The following is a 20,964-nucleotide window of genomic DNA, read 5'->3' on the forward strand; positions in this document are numbered from 1 at the left end:
TGCTTCAAAATAAGAGCTGAACTACACAAAAATTTGTATTGTTTTTCCAGGAAAATACCTGTTGCACTCAAGTAGTGTGAATTAACAGAGAGGAAAATGCTTTCTATTGTTTGGCCTGAGCTACTTCTTACCTGTTTTAGGACTTCATGGCAGGGGAAAAAAGGAAAACTGTAGGTGAAGCTTATGGTAGGCTCAATAATGGTTCCCCACCCCACCCCCCAAGATGGCCACACCCTAATCCTTGGAACCTGTGACCACATTACCTCACATGACCACAGAGACTTGGCAGATGTACTAAGCTAAGGACCTTAGATGGAAATTGTCCTATTCATCCAGGTGGAGCCAGTGATGTCCTTGTAAGGTCCTTAAATTATAAGAAGAGGCTACACGTCTGGCTTTGAAAACGGAGCTCACAGCATGCAAGGAATGGAGCTCTAGACGCTGGAAAATGCGAGGAAACAGAATTTTCCCCAGAGCCTCCAGAAGGAACCACCCGCCACCCTTCACTCTAGTTCAGTGAATCTGGTTTTGGACTTCCGGTCTCCAGAATTGTAAGAGAATTAATTTTTGTTGTTTTAAGGCACTAAGTTTGTGGGAATTTGTTACAGCAGCAACAGGAAACTAATACAGCCTTTGACAAGTTTTTATTGTGAAATGTTGGATTTAGAAAAAAGTACAAAATGTCAACAGTCAGATGTGTACAAGTACAGTATTTCAATAGTCTATACATGTGAACAGCTTAACGGGTTCATTGCAGAATGTATATTTAGACCAATATAATCTAAAAAGGACTGCAATATTCACAGGCTATTAATACATAAATAACTTGAGCCAAAATGACCCTCACCGGTAAATGCTAATTAATAGCAGAAAACAGGCTAAAAGCACGATACAGCACACCATAATATCTCCTTACAGGTCCACATTCAAAGAATATCAGCTCATTATGTCAACACACTACAGATCCAGGACTGGGACTCAGTTACTAGTTTATACAATTGCAAAAAACTTAAGTTATAAAATAAGGTCATAGAATAAAGATCGGGTATTTAATTAGGACTAAATACTGTGAAGCCCCTAAAAGATTTTTAGCCTTGGAATTTACCAAGTTTTATTATTTAGACTGTTAATGTTAGCTAACGTTAAAATTAAATTACCTTCAATTTTAACGTTAGCTAAAATTAAAATTATATTATTTTCAGTTTCAATGTAAGCTGGAGGGGGGCAGACAGCTTTCCTCTGTAGCATCTCCAACAAGGTATAAGAACTGTGACACAGTAAAACAAGAATGACCACTGTGGACTGACAACGGCTATGAAACAAGAATATAAAACATTACAAATCATAAAGAAAGGTAGTTAACTATCTTATGAATTGAGCAAATCTTGCAAACATTAAAACCCATGTTAAGGCATATCAAGCATGGTTGAGAGTACAAACTTTAAGGAAGATTACATGAAGGTCTCATAAAAATAAACTTCTACTGTCACTTGAAAATTACACTATGCTTTCAAATTGGACAAATAATTATTTGGTATCACTTTATAACGAACAACCGTAAGAAGTCTACCAAAACACACATCATGTTAAAGAGAACTGTTACAATCATGATGTGTTTGTTTTTAAGAAAGCCAATCTTTGATGTGACGTTCATAATCAATACTTGTCTAAAATCAAAACCTTCAAAACTGATGAATTTTGTAACAGTTTACTTGAAACAAATTTATCTTTGCACATAAATTCCTAAGGCAAGGAACTCTTTCCCTCTATACAGTGTATCTAGCAATGCCTGAGATTTTAAAGTCGAGCTAAAAGTCTGAACTTACATTAAACAATTCCACTGCAGGCTGAAAACCACTGGATCACAATATAATTAGTTAATAACTTCACATAACTTATCCCACCCTGCCTTAACCTTTTATAGACAATTTTAAAGACTTTGAGACAATTTACTTATAAATAGTGCCTGAATCTTATAGATTTCAATTTATTCAGAGATAATCACAGGATAGATAAAAAGTTATTTTTTTTCCAGATTTGCTTTAAACTTACAAATTAAGTATGGTGTACATAAATATTAACTTAAGATAACCACACATTATAAGGAAAGCATATACATGGACCATTATAGAAACATAATTTTTAAAGTAATTTTATAAAAAAATCATAAAGCAAAACATGTTACTCACAAAATATGAATCATGAAGTCATATAACATAAAAAATAAAATGACTCTCTCAGAAGTAATCTAAAATTAAATCTTTGGGGAAGTATTTTGGCATAATTAAGTGAATTCAATGACCAAAAGCTTCCCTGATCACACAGAAACAAACCACAAATCTCCTAAAGTCTATATGTGTTATCAGTTAGTTCTTAATGCAATCTCGAACATTTTACTAGCAATTTTGATTTCCTTTTGAAATAGGCTTCTGTACATATGCATTTATATACAAACATTTATTAAACATGATTTTAAAAGAAACTGTATGTACAAAAGATTGGCATTCCTATAAATAAAAACATTAGGTGGCAAAAAGGCACTTGTAAGTAAAAATCTACAGTTTTTACAAAACAGAAACACATTTTACCTTGTAAACTGTACAATAAACATGAATTTCTAGGCCAATAATGAAAATGCTAAGCTACTACGTAATGTGAATGGTGTAACTTTTTAGAAACACATTTACATATATTCTGAAGTTCATTTAATAAAAGCACCATGACTCTCTCTGAAATTCATGTTGATGCAAAGTAAAAACACAATTCTCAAAAAATCAGTGTTCACCATTTTTCTTGTTCAAAAGTTTCTGTATTTCTAAACTGAAAACGATTTATCTGAAATTAGTGTAGTGTACAACAAAACAACCAAACGCCCTGCTGCCTTGACTTCCGAACCCACCCCTACTCTATTATTACATGTTGCGTTTTACAAAGAGCACTACCATGCACTCCCTCACCACTGTGAATATATACTATTGCTGGCAAAAGAGTTCCTGGGTATCAGATAATTAAAAAGTGACTTCAAACCAGTTGAAGTTTTATTTCAACATTTACAACTTTAAAAATGCTGTATATCAGTTACAAAAGTGAATAGGAAACACACCAATTCATTTGGTGTGTAAAAATATTTTCCCACTACACAGAATTTAAGGGCTTCACAGAATTTTCCCCCCAAATTTACACTGTAAGAGGAAACACTACACAAATAACTACTTTCTCAAGGAGATGTTAGTATGCTTCCACTTTTATCAAACTTTTTACCCTTTGACAATGCTGCGACCTGTTTGAGTAGTTCTCTGTTTTTGGCCTGTGGGAGACAAAAATGTTCAAGATTAAAAATGTTTGAAATATCATTAGGGGATCTGTTGAAGATTTAAGTGTTCATTTGTATGACAAATAATCCCACTCTAACACTAGTGGGTTACATGAAAGAGTTGGTCCACTCAGGTTCATCTCTTTAAAGCTGAATATACAGAGGGAAAATTCCAGACTGGCATGTTAGCCCCTTTCTAAATGTCATTAATATAATTGTTGTCCAAAGATACAACTGGTTACCAAAAAAAAAAAAGCAACAAAGTGAATCCACTTAAAAGCCCAAGTATTCAATAAGGAAAAAATGAAATAAAAACTTAAAACATGAAATAAAAACTATGAAAATAAGTTGTATTTTATAATAAATAAAATCAAAGAATGAATCAAGTGTTGATCTGAGAGGAGTATTTCCCAGCAAGGTGTATGAGGTCTTTCATTCAAAGTTTACCTTCAGGTAGAACAAATTTATAAGAGGTCATTTTTGCAAAAAATAATCAGAATTCATCACTTTGCCAAAGGCATGTAACGAGATGCAATTTTTTTTTTAAGCACCATCAGGACTGCCCTTATTCAAAACTTGCTCTTGTTCCTTGAACTGCCAGGGTCATCTGTCACCAGCTTTGGTATGATTTGAGCAGCTCCATATCATCATTTGCAACTCATGAAAACCTGAATTTTTTTTTTTGGCAAGGCTTCAAAATCTCACTTTGCCAACGATCCAAACTGAATTGCACTCATTATCCAACGTCCCACCCATCACTGACAGAGACACTGTCCTTGAGCCAACATGCTATGCCAATCACTGGTTTAGTGAGAGCAACGTGTAGAGGCCTTCAGTGACGATCGCCATCTACTGCCTGCCTTTCCCCCACTCAGTCTCTTGGCAGAGGAAACTTAAATAAGGCACTTTTGAAGTTTCCCAGCTAAAGTGGGGAAATTGGAAAAACAGTTTAGAACGTGAGCACTGCCCTAAAGTTAACCCATTTTTGAAAGCTATCCTCTGGCTCATGTTTGAACATTATTTTCCTTCATGGGTTTCAATGTTTCCTATTATCCAGACATTTTTGGCCTCCAAACTTCCTCCTCTACTCTGCCTTTAGCTATACATGGCTGAAAGACAGAAGGGAGATGACACCTGCCTGCTCTGTCAGTCGCTTCAAGACGCTTCATGAAATAGGAACCTTTCCCGACTGTGCACTTGTGTTCTCCCACCCTTCTACAATCTCCGTCTTCCTGAGTAACACCACGGACATCCAAAATACAATATTCTCAGGGCTTATATGTGCAGGTCATTTATTATATTCAGCTGCCTGACTTAATAGAGGTTCCCTATTCAATGTTCATTAAATAACTAAAGTGGTAACGAAAAGCTTCAATTTCAAATTCAGCATCAATTTCAAATTTAGAAAGCCACCAAGAATTGAAAAGGAATTTTACTTTCCCTTTACAACAAAGCAGATTAAGAAACTTAGAGTACAGATCAAATGAGAATATCTGGCAGTGAGGCAAAATCAAGTGAACACTCATAACCAGTCCTAGTCAATGTGGTGTCTAAGCTTTGTATTTAATTGTTAGCTACATTGGATTTAATTTATAAACCTACTGGCTAAAAATAAGAAACATAAATTTCAAAATACAAATTAATAAAGAGAATAAAAAAGTTATATCTACAATTTGTCTCAAAAAGACCTCCACCAGATCTCTAAGTTACGATTACATAAAAATGTTTGAACTAGCCGGGCTCAGTGGTTCAGCCTGTAATCCCACGCCTTTGGGAGGCTGAGGTGAGTGGATTGCCTGAGCCCGCAGGTTCGAGGCCCGCCTGGGCAGTGAGACCTCATCTCTACAATAAATCAAAAAATCAGCCGGGCGTGGTAGCGCATGCCTGTAATTCCGGCTACTTGGAAGAGTGAGGCGGAAGGATCACCGGAGCCCAGCAGGTCAAGGCTGCGGTGGCCAGGAGCGGCCACTGCACTCCAGTCTGGGCGACAGAGTGAGACTCCAACTCAAAAAAAAAAAAAAATGTTTGAATTGATACACTAAATGGTCAAAAAGTGAAGCTCCAAATTATTTTTTCTCAATGTTCACCAATAAAATAAATTAATGAGCTTCTAATTTTCATTTTCTAAGTACAAAATACAAAAATTCAAACACTAGATCTTGAAAGCAGTTTTAATGCTTTAGCAGCTTATAGCTCGTCTGTAATTTTATATACATAGTTACCTAAGCACATCACTAATACACTTATTTGATGAGTTATGTGAGAGGCAAGAGCCTTTAAGGTTGTATATCAATTATGAAATGAACACAAGTCCAAATTTGTCTTAGTCTACTAAAAAATGAATTTTATAATGCAATAAACATATACTCAATTTAAATTTAAACTTCAAATTACTTCATTTTACACTTTGCAGAAATCAACGAAATTATTTAAAAACTCTTTAGAACGCATAAAACACTTAGAAATACTGGCCAAAAAAAGAACTGGATTAAGAATAACACAGATTCTGCTTTAAACCGTGGCTCTGTCGCTTACCTGCTCTGTAAACTTGAGTCTGTGTTCTCATTTGTAAAACAAACTCCACCACCCACCTCAAGATGCTCTGAGAAAACTAATCAGACGTACGGGACGGTAAGCCTACATGGGGACTAATAAACAGAAGGCATCCACATGTGAGGCCTCGTCTCCTTTCAGCCAATTTGTCCAACTCAACAAATGGCAGAATTTATATTTACTATTCTTAGTGTTTTAAACAACTTGGAAGGACATTTTGGACAGGTTTTTCTTGTGGTATTCAGTGCCTAGTCCCAGGCTTAGTGGTTAAATATATTTTAAGAGCTATTACAGCAAGATAAATTTTGTTATAGGGCTCAATTCCTTATGACATAAAGATAAGAACAATGATTACATTCACTCATCTCAGAAAATAATCTATACAATCTCTAGAGGAAGAATGTCTCTGGCTATAACATGAGAGGCACGGGCAGGTGGTCTGGTAAGGAGAAGACAGAACCTGGGCAACCCAAGGAGGTGGGAGCCAGTGTGAACAGGGGGAAGCATGGCCACGCCCGGGTCAGAAAAGGTGGCTTCTATGTCCCTGTTAATAACTGTGCACTCACAGGTTCCTCTATAAGAAGGGCAGGTCACATAACTCAGACATCCTAAGGTGCCCATGAGACAGCATATGTGAGCTCATGTCGAAATGTCCTGTCTCTATATGAGCATTAGCTGCTGTTGTCCTTCATGGAACCAAGAGGAGCTAGGCTTAGGACACCAATCAGGCCAAGCCATAGAAGGTTCCCCTGTGCTTGCAACTAGGATGCAAATAAACAAAAAAACTGCTCTTTAAGACAGTGGAAAAGACTAAGCTAAATCATAGTTAAGTACTGCTCACAGTTTTTCTGTTATAAAAACTCTAGACTGTCACTGAAGCTTTGCTCATGGTGCCTTAAACCAGAGATCACTGTGTGAAAGATTCTGCTCTAAGTAATCATTCAGCATCACTGAATGAGAAAGATAAGAATATCATAAAACTAGAAACAACACTTGCAGGTGCATGAAAATAGTAATTAACACACGGGAAGCCTGACATAAGATATGAGCACTCCCAGGGCGGTGGGGGCCAACAGCCATCTCCACAGGGCACCTCTTAGTCACAGGCTGTTGGAACGCCTGCCATGTCCCAGTTTTGGATGAGCGTCCTCTTCCAGTCTTTGGAATAGTAAGAGCAGGGTGAAGACCAGGCAACCTGTACCTCAAATTTCAGCAGGCTCCTAAATCCCACTAAATTCGAACTACTTGCAAAGAAGTATGAAGAATACACAACCAAAAAATAGGAACAGGAAATAGCCCTTTGCCGTTACAATGTTAAAAAACAAAACAAACAAAAACGGGACAGTACTAATTCCTTGCCTCCAAAGCTGCACATTCCCACAAGCCTGTATGTAGTCTGTGTACCGGCACCTTTTATGTTCTCAAGGCTTAAAACTTCTTAACCTTAAATGCCTTTTACTAAAGACTAATTCTACAAATGTCGGAATGCATAAATCAAAGAGAACCTGTATTTAGTTTAGTATGGTCTTATTTCTAAATTTATAGACCCTGAGTGAGAGCAAGCTTTCCTGAGGAATAACCCATCCCCATGCTGGATGCTCACCATCCGCCTGCCAGACATCGGGCCTACCCTCTCCGTTACTGTGGTGACTCTGGGCCTCACCATTCAGCTGCTCTGCACTTAAATTCCAGGGACCACACTGCGCACTCTGAGGATGATGTGGACCTCTACCTGCGGGCACACAGCAGAAGCCTCCTTGGCATCTGCAAGCCACAGACACAGGTGCAGCACACCCTGCCCGGCATCACTGCACGCAGCATAACTTCCTGAGAAATGGCTCTAGACCCCACCTCCCTTCTCATTACCTGGAGGGAGGCAGAAAGGAGGACTTACTTTCACCTAAGTTTCACGAATCTGATTTTTAACCCTTTGCATCTCGGTGTACAGCAAACCATTCGGGTGTCCCCTCTCAGGGGACATAAAGAGGTTGCTGGTGATTGTAACAGGACAAAATTACGCCAGCACAAATTTTTCAAAAATGTATGTTTCCTTGAAGCTTTCTATTCAAACTGCATGAAAAAGCAAATAAAGAGACAGAATATATACCGAGATATACATCCCAAAAAAATATCAGCTGGCGTTATGTAGAAAGAGAATGTCCTTCCACTTCATCTATGAACAACAGACTGGACAATAAATGACATGTTATTAGTGTGGTAGGATAAAACAAGACTGCATTGTCTGCTCAAACAGAAAAACACCAGGTGGAAGGCGCCCAAAAATTACTACTGCACAATACATACCAGTGAATCTGCAATATATGTCAGTGACTGCTTCATGTTACCACGTAAGAAAAATATAAGATATAAAATTTTGATTATTTTTGTCATAAATAAGTTCCTCAATGTCCCAAATTCCATCATAAGCAAAATATCATTACAATAAAATAATTGGCTCCAACGCTATACTATTTAATAGGAAGGGACTGGTTTTTTACTACTTGGTAAAAAAGTGCAGTCGAGTTGCTGGTGTGATTCTCGAGATGGCTCCGAGTGCAAAGGGTTAAATTTTTGCTCTTAGCCTGATGAGCAGTAGAGCCTACTCCAACAATAATCTCTGAAAAACCGTGAAGTTTAGGCAGAAGTGCTCAGGATTAATGTACTGAATTACCCTTCAAGGGTAATTCAGCTTTTAATGGGATGATAAAGTCAGAATCAAAACTGAAACTGAAACACCTGACAGGATACACAAAACAGGGACACCAGCACCAATCCAAGTCAGTGAAAACTACGACCCAAGGCTAGCCCCCTCTGCCTAACACTGACGTAAGTGAGGCCGTCTACCTGAAGTTGTTCCACAGTTTCTTTGTGAGCTTTTTCCATACTGTTCATCTTCGTTCGCAAATTTGACTCTTGGTACTGAAAGTCTGCCTTTAGTTCTGTTAGCTGAGAGATTAAAAGACAAAAGTAATAATTATTTATATACATACATACACACATATATATGTGTGTGCACACATACACAAACACACACCATTTTTTAAATTCTTCACAATAAACTCACATTTCATGATTAAGGTAGAAGATGTTAATAGCAGTTTCCTGAGTTGTACAGTCTATGCAAAATTTGCTTTGGGAAATGAATTCTATCTGCTTTACTACAGTGTAATTTTTTTTGTTTTTTGTTTTTATTTTTCTTGAGCTGGGGTCTCAACTGTCACTCAGGCTGGAGGGCAGGAGCAGTGATCACAGCTCACTCCAACCTTGACTTCCTGCTCCTCCTGCCTCAGCCTCCCGAGCATCTGGGATTATGGGTGCATGCCACCACACCCAGCTAATTTTTTAATATTTTGTAGAGACAAGGTCTTTGCTATGCTGCCCAAGCTGGTCTCAAACTCCTGGGCTCAAGCAATCCTCCTGCCTCAGCCTCCCAAAGTGCTGGGATTACACGTGTGAACCACTCACTGCAACTGACCTACTATAGTGTAATTTTAATGTTAGGATAATAATTAATCATCAATAAAAGTTTTGAGAAGTTGCCCATTTTTTTTTTTAAGAGGCAGCTTCACTGGACATAGAGTTTGGTAACTGATATGCCAACAAAAAAGCTTACTGGCTAATACCTTGAAAAATGCCTCGATTAAAATGTTCTTATATAATATAAACAAAGTAAACGTTTCAACTAGTTTCAGGTTAAAATAATCTTTCAGTTTTAAAAGAGAAAAGTTTTACACTTGGCAAGTATAAACAGAAGTGGTTTTATTGACCAAGAGCTATACTGTTTATCTTTTTAAATGTATGTCCAATGCAAATCAAAACCACATTGAGATACCACCTAACCCCAGTAAGGAAAAAAAAGAAAAGAAAAAAAAAATTTATGTCCAGAGTTATGTACACAATACCACCTAACACCTGAAGAGAACAAAGTACTGAAATACCACTGATATGGAATAAGGAAAGGGCATTGCTATCAAAATCTGTGCTAAATTAGACAAACAGAACAAATATCAGTGGCTTGAGGAAGCAAAGAAGGCTGCATGATAAACTTCATAAGCATAAATGGCACACAATAAAGTACAATCTTATGACAGCAAACCAAAAAGTTACATAATTTCATTATCAGAACCACACAGATGCAGCTTCCTGTTTTTTTTCTTTTTGTTTTTTTTTTTTTTAACGGTTTTCATTATGTGAGCAAAGTTCTTTTTGGTAATTATTTAGTAGCCAGTAAACTGAAAAACATAAATAGCGAAAAGAGAGAAAGGAAGTCATGGTGTCTTATACTTTCACCTTTTGAAATGAAAGCCCTTGATTTTGTCAAATTCAAAGCATAAGTAAATCCTTTCTCAACTTTCTGTGTCACAAGAGAATTCCCGTCCTGAGGTGCCAGTTCACACCTGATCGGCCAAGACGATCATTCTGTTCACCATACCTGAGCCGTCCCACATGGCACTTCTGGAAGGGCAGGAATCCGTCTCTCGTGACTCACCTTTGGCTTCCGTGGCCTAGAACAGGTCTGGCCCTCGAAGTCTCTGAGCCACTTTGTGAGGACAACTCAGGAAAGTAACCTGATTGTCTTAAATTTGTGAGAGAAAGTTTCATACGTGTAACTATCCTAGGTTTACAAGTATTTTCCTTATAGCAATGCTAATTTCAATTCCCATTTTTAAAAAAGAGGAATGCCAACAAAAGCAGAAAACCTCAACCAACTGCCCTAAGAAAGAAATGATACCTCTTATGCCAGAGAGAAAAAGGAATCTAAACAACAGTAAATATAATACAATTTATTACTACTTGATTTTGAAACCACTGATTAATACAGATATACCAGGCTTGTCTCTAAAACATTGTATACAGAACAAATTTCCATAAAAGCTCATGAATTTTTAAAAATGGTATCAAAAAAGAACCAAAAGACACCCCTAACTATCCTATTTTTATCTTATGGCAATCCTAATTTTCATATACTGAATTTGCTTAAAATCAGGTACAAATGTATTAAAATAATTTAAGACACTAATCATTACGGTGTAGAAAAATATAACATAAAAGTTACTAACGCCAGAAATAAAAGCCATCTCAGACTCAAACACGACTATGGATACTCAGAGATGGATATAATTCACATACATCTCTACACATCTAAATCACGTGCTGGTCATGATTTTTAAAACAATGTTTTTCACGGTCACTTACTGCATAAGATGCCGGATACAGGTCAAGCTGCACTGTCTGGGACCATAACACAAGCCCAGAAGAAGGGCAAGCGTCGGTCACAGCCCCTCCGAGCACTCACACATATCAGAAGCTACAATAAACACGCCCATTTAACCACCACCATCATCCCCTAAGACAGTATTAAGGCTCCAATTTTTAAAATGTGAAACTGGGCAACCCCTCCAGGAACGCTCCCACCGTGGGAGCTTTTCCAAACGTCCTCGCCACCCACCCTGAGAGAGGACACGGAGGCCCAGAGAGGGAGAGCACCCGCTCAAGGCCACGCCAAGTGTCAGCACTGAGGTTTGAAGCCAGCTAGGGCTGAATGACCTCGGAACCGTTTCCCGCTCCATGTCCCACAGTTATGCCATCCTGATTTCAGGGTACAAGAAAACATTAAATTTGTCTACAGTTCTGCTAACATTCCTCTTTCCCTTACACAGGCAACATATGTGATATCCCTCATTACTTAACTGATCAACAACATCCCAAGAAGCACACATACTTCCTACAAAATGATCCAAGAGACCTATTGCTAATCACCAACTCCACACAAGAAAGCCCCATACTTACTATTACTTTTTCACCGTTATTCACTTTGGATTGACAGAAACACATGATCAGTACATCCAAGATTATGCCCAACTATGTTCTTAGACGACGAGTTCACAAAGTCGTCTGTTTACATCTCATTTTTAAATTATTAAGATATTAGACTTGGTTTTACTTACTGAAACTAAGGTTTAGAAATTATTACTATTTTAATTAGTTCTCACTTAATTCTTAGAACTAAAATCTGAAAAACCATTTTGCCTATATTCATCAGATGGCTTGGATTCCAATTTGGGCTTTCATAATTTGTCTCACAAGAATCATGCACAACAAACATGACCAAACTATTAAAGAAAGTCTAATAAAATTTGCAATTACCAAGCAAGAGTTAAGATGTCAATCTTACCAGGCTCCAGTGAACTGTGTTCTCACCTTTTTATCTTTTTCCAAAATGGTCTGGTCTCTTTGCTGTAAGAGACGCTTAAGAGACATCACTTCCTCTTTCAGTTGACTTATAAGGACAAAATTGTCTGTGCCCCCACTATCTGCTGACTGATTTATAGAGCTACTAAAAAGAAAAAAGTAAAACACAGTTAATGAAGTAGAAAGAAAATGAGCAGGTGTTCAAATTGCATAAATTAGACAATTCCACAAACATCCTTAAAGCTAATGCAAAAAAATATGTACCTGACAGAAATGGATGCAACTGGCAAATTACCTTACTAATGGCACACATTACATACACCTGCAGAAATATAATTCAGTATTAGCTTTTAGGGGGTCAATACTTCTAGTGTAAAGCAATAGGCAGCCAATTTGTACAGTAACATCAGCAAACTTTTGGCTAATGAACTAAAACAAAGTCATAGTATTTTAAACCTAAAAACACTTTTTAAGCAGGTCAATTTAAAATACCACAATTAGACTTGTGTTTCTTTGAAGAATAAAGACATTGTTCTCTATTCAGATTTGTTTTCTTTTTTCAAAAACCCGAATTTATTCCCCAAATAGAACAACATAGTTCAGTGCCACTTTCTTATTGTTAAAATTAATTTTTTTAACTGCTTTATATTTACTTTTCTAGGCAACTCAAATAAGTCAATGTAGAAAGCACATTTCTATCTTTTATCCAGCAGTAACTGGCAATCAGTCATAACTGTTCAGTTAAGTGGAATTTTGACAACACTAAAGGAGTTTGTTTTACCTATCTCCATTAGAGGGCTTAGATTCCAATTTGGGCTTTTTCTTTGGAGTTTCATTCTGAATTGCTGCAGAGGATTTATGGCTGAAACCAAACATTAAGAACAATTAGAGTTTAAAAGGGTAGAGAAAGCAAGCAACAAGTTATTTTTCTTCTACACTGAATGAAACTTATTATTTTAAGCCTAAAGCAACAAAGCTCAATGAAGATCACATTTACAAAAATACATTCAGAAAAATACTACAGAAAGTACATTAATATATTTACCTCTGTTTCCACAGTCCTTGCTCTTGTTCTGGACTTAGGTTGCTGATTCTGAAAAGTACACAAATGGCATCTAATAGCAACACTTATTTAACACATCTACAATGAACATTATTTCTCAATGGAATCAAATTAAATATGTTTATAATCTTTTGTTCAGAGAAATATTTATGTTTTCAGACGAAGCTAATATGTGTTGAATAAATCATAGTATAATGGAGATAAACTCTACTCAGATTACTCCTAGCCACTTTAAGTTCTTTAAGAAAGGTACAATGATAGAGACAGAATTTTCTTTCTGATCAGGATGTCCGTAGTTCAACTTAATACCCAAGGTGGGGTATCAGAGCATAAAAAATGCCATAAAAAGATTCTATAAACTCTTGGAATCATTGTACTTCAGCTGCCCTGATATCTAGACACAACAACTGTATCTTTAAAGTTAAGGCTTTCCTGATAATCCTAAGTGGAGATTCTTCCTTTCAAGTACTCCAGTTGCTCAGAATAGTAAGTCAGTTTAAATGAGGAAGTATTTTAATGTCTTTGATTCTTTTCTAGATCTCCTAAGAATCTTTTCCAAACTCTCTAGATATCTCTTCAACTGGTACTCTGGAAAAGTCATGCTGAAACCATTGGGATATTTCACAGTAATAAATTGTTTTACTTTTCCTAATAACTAACACTATGAAGCTTCTTTTCCATATTGCCATAATACTAATAAGCATGTTATACTTGACTATGAATCCTACCTTCTTTTCTCCTGTGCTTGCACATCAGCCATTCCTTCACCAACCCCTAATTTATTCACTGAACATGCAGAGCATCTCTTATGAACCAGATTCCATGCATTTACACAATTTAAAAGAAATCAGAAGACCTGAACTGTATGACCTTGTGCAAATTACTTAATTGCCTAAGCCTCAGTTAGTTGTCTCATATGTAAGCAGACATAATACACACCTTATGCCAACATGAGGATTAAATGAGTTATGTATGTAAACACTTAGTACACTGCTAGTATAGACATAAGATACAAGTACATACATTTATATGTATGTGTAAAATTTGCTATTATTTTAGCTGAAGGCATATTTTAAGCAAAAGTTACAAGCTGATCATGCTCTTTAGAATGGGCAGTAGCCGAGGAAACAGTAGCTAAAATTCCATCAGCCTGAGGAACTCTTCCCTGTGAATGAATGGCAGCCTTACTGAGGAATTCAGTTGTCCATGCTTCTTTTACACACTTCATTATAAGCATTAGCAAGCCATATGATCACATAGGCCATCTTTCATAGTAAAAACAATCACATTCACAATGATTTATCAGAAACACTGGAGCTCCATCTCAGCTTTCTGAGGGCTGTCCATCCTGGATTCAGACTGACTTCAGTGCCCATTTCACCTGCCGCCACCACACCCCCCAACCCCACCAATCACTATCTAACACAACATGTATGCTCTGCATATTTATTCTAATCTACTGACTTAAGGCAAGACCCTACAAACTGTCTGTTCATCAAACGGTCCCTAGTCTTTAAGTTCAAAATAGCATATGTATTTCTTAAGTAACCAAAAGGGAAAAAAAGGTTGAAAGTCAACACTGTTCTCTTTCCCTGTCTGAAGCCTGTTACCCTTTCAAAAGGATAGGTTATTGTAACATAACTTGAACCTTACAAACATTCTGATTGTGTTCTTTCACATCATACTAAGACACATTTATCTGTAAAGGACAAGAGAAAGAGAAACATTTTGGCAGTCTTAGAAGTAGGTCTGACATAGGCGATAAGGGTAAAGCTATTTTGTCATATTTTTTTCTTAAAGCAAGAAGCAAAAACAAGGGAGATTTATGTTCTTTGCTTCTTGGGATAACGATACAAAGACCACAAGAATTCGTCAAAACAGTTCGATGAGAGAAGCTACTGCACTGTAATCTACCACTGCCACTCCTGGAAAGCACTACAACATGGCAGAAATAAGCATCGGTACCTCAGTGAAATCTCATCATCCAATAGGGGATTGCACACAGCTCAGAATAAAATCTTACTAATTAGAGAGAAATCTCTTGTATTCCAAAAATACCATCATGTGTTCCAAAATGTGGTAGACATCAGTTTTCTCTAAACAAAAATACAATCCAAATAACCATCTGAAACTACATTAAGACTCATTGAAAAATTTAGATTAAAAACAATAAATTCTTCTGAAAATGAGTGTCACGTCCCCGTTTATTCCATTTTAATGTGTGCAAATGTGTTTTTAATTTGACTTAGTGTTCTTGATTTTTCCATAAGACTAAAATCCCATTTTAAGACACCGTAACACAGCTCACATCAAGGGTGAAGACACTATTACTGTGTAACGCCTCCCCCCACCCAAGTCACTTTAAGAATCAAGTACAGTTGACCTTCGAACAACCCAGGTTTGAATTTCAGATTTTCTTCAACCAAATGGAGACGGCAAGCTTAGTATGTGGAGGCTGTGAAGGCCGTGCCCACAGAGAGCTGACTTTTCCTTGAGGCAGGCTCTGCAGGGCAGACTTGAGTACGTGTGGGTTTCGGTATATGAGGGGATCCCAGGACTAACCCCCAAATAAAGCAAGAGATGACTGTGGTTGTCTGTATTTGAAGAGTACCTAAAAATGTGTTTTTAAAACAGCAAAGTACTACAGCTTACAATATTATTTCTCACATTTTGGGAAACCTCCAAGTTAAGAATGGTCCCAGCCGGGCTCAGAGGCTCAGCCTGTAATCCCGCACTTTGGGAGGCTGAGGTGAGTGGACTGCCTGAGCCCGCAGGTTCGAGACCCACCCGGGCAATTTGGCGAGACCTCATCTCGATAATAAATCAAAAAAATTAGCCGGGCATGGTAGCGCGCACTTGTAGTTCCAGCTACTTGGAAGGCTGAGGCGGAAGGATCACCGGAGCCCAGCAGGTCGAGGTTGCAGTGGCTGGAGTGGCCACTGCACTCCAATCTGGGTGACAGAGTGAGACTCCAACTCCAAAAAAAAAAGAAAAGAAAAAGGCAGAGAAGAGAGTCATACTACTTGGCCAGGGTGAATGATCCTGACACCAGATGAAATTAGGTTGCTACTACACTATAATGCAGAGAATTCACAAGAGCATCTCTTTAGTTCTCACCTAATAGTGTTATTCAGAAGAAAAATGTGGCCACTCAATAAAAAAAAAAAAAAAAACAAGAACGGTTTCACCATAATAAAAAATGATAGTGTTACAATGTGCCCTCCAAAGCCCTAATCACTGCAATCACTTGTTTGTTTACCAAAGTGAATGACAACTGAGATAAATATAATTTTTACAAGTAAAAGCCTAACAATTATTTAAACAAAAAAAGAATACTGAGGCTTCTGACAGCTCAAATCACTGAAGTGTTAATGAACTGATGTACTTGTGTTTTGACTTCATGGTATGATCTTAATTTTACAGATTAATTTCTTAAATACTCTGTCTTTATTATTATGGTAATTAGCTAAATACATCCCATGAATGTACTTTTATACACTGAATAAAGTAGAGATGTGGCCTTAGACACTGAAGAAGCTTACTGTGCACAATGGAGACTAGACTAACATAGTCAAGACTTGCAAGAAGTTAACACTAATACATGACATTAGAATGCCAGGAAGAATTTTAGAAAACATGATTTCAAAGTACTTACTTGTGATGGCTACTGCTGTGACGATGGTGATGGTGATGATGGTGGTGATGATGTTTTGAATGATGCTGGTCTTTCTCAGTAAGAGATGAAGAAGATGAATTGGAATGTGAAGACCCCAGGCTCTTCCTTTGTTCTTTTGTCTTCTGTAAAACTCTCTTGTATGATAACGTACAGAGCCAGCATAACAACTTTCCATCAACCTTTCAAGAAAATATATGTATTAGATTAAACATACCCATATAATCTGGCTGTCAGTGAACCAGGCAAGATACACTGCTCAACTTTCAGCTATGTTTCACACACATGAGCACGTGCATGCGCACACACATTCGCAGACTTTTGCAAAATGGAAGTAAAATTAGACTTTTCTGAAACTTGGGAAATATTTGTGTGGTGGATTATAAAATTAATGAGGATGCTATATGACTACCATTGATTATGAGGCATTTTTAATTTGAAGAGAAAAACACGTTATGTTTCCTTGAGCCTGAAAAATAAGCATAAATTGATATACTTCCAACATAGACTAAATTCTTAAATCACTGTCATTAAAACGATAAAATATCTCCCACTACAGTGGGTATTAGGCATTTATAGAAAAACAGGGAAGCCCAAATAACATATAGTTGATTCTCATTATTTTTGGATTTCACATCTGCAAATTTCCCTACTTACTAAAATCTACCTGCAACCCCCCAAATCAAGACTTGTAGCACTTCTGTGGTCATCTGCACACATACAGTATGGTGAAAAATTTGTCACTTGACAGCACATGCTCACAGATGAGATGAACAAGTGCTCTGCCTTCTTGTTTTAGCTCTCAGATAAGTCTCCCTTCCGTAGTCTACTTAGTGTCGTTTTTTAAGCTTTTGTGCTTTCTCTTGGTGATTCTGATGTTTAAAATGGTCCCAAAGAGTACTGCTGGGCGCCCCTGTACAGTGTTCCTAAACTCACGAAGGCTGTGTTGTGTCATATAGGCCCACAGTGTTACAAAAGTTTCGTTCAGGCACCACTGGTGCTGCTGGTGTGGGTTCAATTAAATTAATCCACAGTATATGTTAAATAAAGTGTCTTTAAACAAAAGCACACAGATAGTAAAGCTCCGTACTGATCAAGTGACCAACATGTTATCACAGAAGCAGGAACTCAATCCTGTATTTCCCTTAGGGGCAACGGTTTAGTACAGTATTCCTTACCTACAGTTTCAGTTACCCATGGTCAACCTCAGTCTAAAATTATTACAGAGAAAGATATTCTGAGAGGCAGAGAGACTATGTTCATGTAACTTTTATTAAAATATGTTGTTATAACTATCTCATTGTCTTATTAGTTATTGTTGATAATCTCTCACTGTGCAAAAGTAAACTTTATCAGAGGTGTGTATGTGCAGGAAAAAAACAGTACACACAAGAGTTCAGTCCTATCCCTAGTTGCAGGCATCCAGAGGGTCTTGGAAAGTATCCCCCATGAACAATGAGAAAGCTACTATATTCACTAATTCAGTGTTTGTACCCACACTATAAAACATTAACTACTGCAAATAACGAGAATCAACTGCATGTGTGTCCAAGGGGAGGACAAGAGACTTCTTCCTCAAATTACTATGACTAACCCTGTAAAAATAAAACTAAGTTTTTGTCTTCTGTTTGTTCACACGGAAAGTGCTGGAGGGACGTGTCTTATAACTAGGGTACATACATTGCTGGGGGGTCTGAGGGAGCCCCTCAAAGAGACAGTCATCCTCCAAATCAACTGAAACTGACAGACAACAGGAGGCCCGTGTGGATGCTGATCAGAAGAGGAATGCCACGCGCACACACACACTTATTAAGTCACTGTCGGTGAAGAAAAACAAACAACGGTTGCAAATATGAGCCTGTCTCAAAAGGTACAAGACTAACTTCCGATCCTGCGTCCCAACGTGTAACCAGGCATTGTTTTCACACCAACTTCAAGAAGTCGGCAAAAGGTTAGCTCATTCGTGACCACTGACGTGAATGTACGTCATTCCAAATTCTATTCCTGGTTGCTGCTGATGTGAATTTACCTCATCATGGAAGGCTGTCTTTTCAGGTTTATAATCCGAATAAAATACATAAAGTACGGAATACTAGTCAGAGTGGTGTCTGAGGCAAATACTGGATATGTCTGCAGCTCCCAGCTGCATTGTGAAAAAGGTGACAATTTAGAAAAGACCATTTCTTTTGTACTTAACAACAGAAGTTTGTGGCAACCAGTTTCAGATATTTTTTTATTTATTTTCACCTGCTCTCAGAAGTAAGAAACTGAAAAATTTGTCAATCGAGAATGTGTTTAGTTGGATGAAAGGACTTATATAACAGTAATGAGTTAAATCTCCTGAACACAATATGGGGGATAACCAAATAGTACAGAATAGCCATCACCATCATGGAATATTTTTTAAAGTAGTAAACTTAACTGGTCTAGAAAAACCTATGTATCATGCAAACAAGGAGAAACTCACTGTATGTGCACTTTTCTCTAACTACCTCCTCCTTTCATGGACCCAAAGAATAGATCAAGTCTCAGCAGTGTATTAGTTATAACAACTTCCAACTTGTTTGGTATTTTATTTAATTTCCAGATGTCATAACATAAATAAAGCATACCTTTCTTCTTCCTTCCTCCTTCCGATCAAAAGCACACTGTTGTTTGCACTGTTCACAGGTCTGAGGAGGTCCATATTTTTTTTCTGAATTTGTGCAACGCTGACACTTGGTACCAATAAATGCTGCAATTATGTTACAGTACTGACAAGGTTTGGGCTGAAAAAGAGGTGTACATTTTTTTAAAATGGAGATATTTAAATATATTAAAAACTTGCTACATAAAACATACCCAACATTAGACATATCTCTGGGATCAATTAAGAAAACTGACAGGTAAAAAAATTTGTTAAGTATATCACCTTGTCATATTCTATGACATTTATCACGTTTATATTCATTCAACTAATTTTTATTTTTAGAGTCATGAAATTCATTGTTACTCCATCGGGATATTTAAGTAAGACCACAAGAAAAGCATTTATGATTTGCACAGTACATTAGGTAACAGAAAACCTGCACACAAAAAAGGTTTCAAAGAATGAAAGTAAAGCTACACCTGGATAGAAAAGTCTCATGTATCCAAAATTTGGGAAAATAGACTTCAACTAGCTGAACATCCTTGTAAGCTTGATTACGGCATCACTGATTTAAAAGGCATTAACTTTTCATCATCTACAGGTATAGACACCTAGGAGATACACTAGAGTTTTCAATTTTAAAAATTGACAGAGCCAACATAACTAGCACATATGCCTTGATTTTCTTTGATATTTAAAAGGCAACTTGGGATAGCACAGAGCCTTAAGATTGGCACCTTGACCAATAACAAATAATGGTATGATACACCTATAATGATTGTAATATGAACATAAGATAATTTGTACTAGGATAGTGTCATGACTTTTGTGCATAAATATCTGAACTGTGCTATTTTACAAAAATGTTTCTGAAGGAGTTCCAAAGAGGGGGAAAGTCTGATTATGTAATCTTTATGGATAAGCGTGTGTATATCTGAATCTTTCTTCAAAGAACAAGTTTGTATATCTGAGTCTTTAAAGAACAGCTTTGTAAACTTCAGACTGAAATTCAATATACACACAACATGCACATTGACCTTTTTAAATGTTGTCATCTTCCCAACAAAAAATTTACTTCGTAAAATACAATACATATTTTTACAACATGTAAAATACAACACCTATTTCTGAAGGGTCCAGTTTTGTAAAGAACATTAACTGGCCGGTAACAATAACACGAAATAAAAACATCATACTTACCGTCCCAAATTGCTTCACATTTTGAGCACACTTCTTACAAATTGTGTTAGTTTTGCTGAAAAAGAAATTGTATATAGACGATCATTTTCAGCTTTCTGAGGCAATCAGGGTCCTGCTGAATTAAACAAGCGCGTCAACGCGCCGTCCTACTTCTCACTTCTGCCAATGCAGAGCAAGGATCGTTTCAGAAAGGCAAAACCAGGGATCTCTTCAGGACTGTCTCGCTAATCGCACTTCGCGGCCGCGAAGACGTGTGTTTGCGCGCACTTCACGGTGGCGAACGCAGCACACAAAAGGGGCTGCCGGCCGTCCCCGCCGCCCACCCGGGCTCCACCGTGGCG

At 37.3% G+C, this 20,964-nt stretch overlaps 1 protein-coding gene across 1 annotated transcript; it reads right to left on the reverse strand.

The window, feature by feature from the left end:
• Positions 1-628: 628 nt before the first annotated feature.
• On the reverse strand, positions 629-20,678 carry FAM76B (family with sequence similarity 76 member B; the record flags this gene model as incomplete). The annotated part of the gene is made up of 8 exons (XM_021710097.1): positions 629-3,307; positions 8,711-8,812; positions 12,068-12,200; positions 12,840-12,920; positions 13,104-13,151; positions 16,777-16,976; positions 19,407-19,562; positions 20,624-20,678. Coding segments are annotated over 8 exons (865 nt in total), but the record flags the coding sequence as incomplete, so codon positions are not given.
• Positions 20,679-20,964: the final 286 nt, after the last annotated feature.

Source organism: Carlito syrichta, unplaced genomic scaffold (genome assembly GCF_000164805.1).
Source record: "Carlito syrichta isolate Samal-C Ts95f unplaced genomic scaffold, Tarsius_syrichta-2.0.1 Scaffold288085, whole genome shotgun sequence".
NCBI classification, from domain to species: domain Eukaryota; kingdom Metazoa; phylum Chordata; class Mammalia; order Primates; family Tarsiidae; genus Carlito; species Carlito syrichta.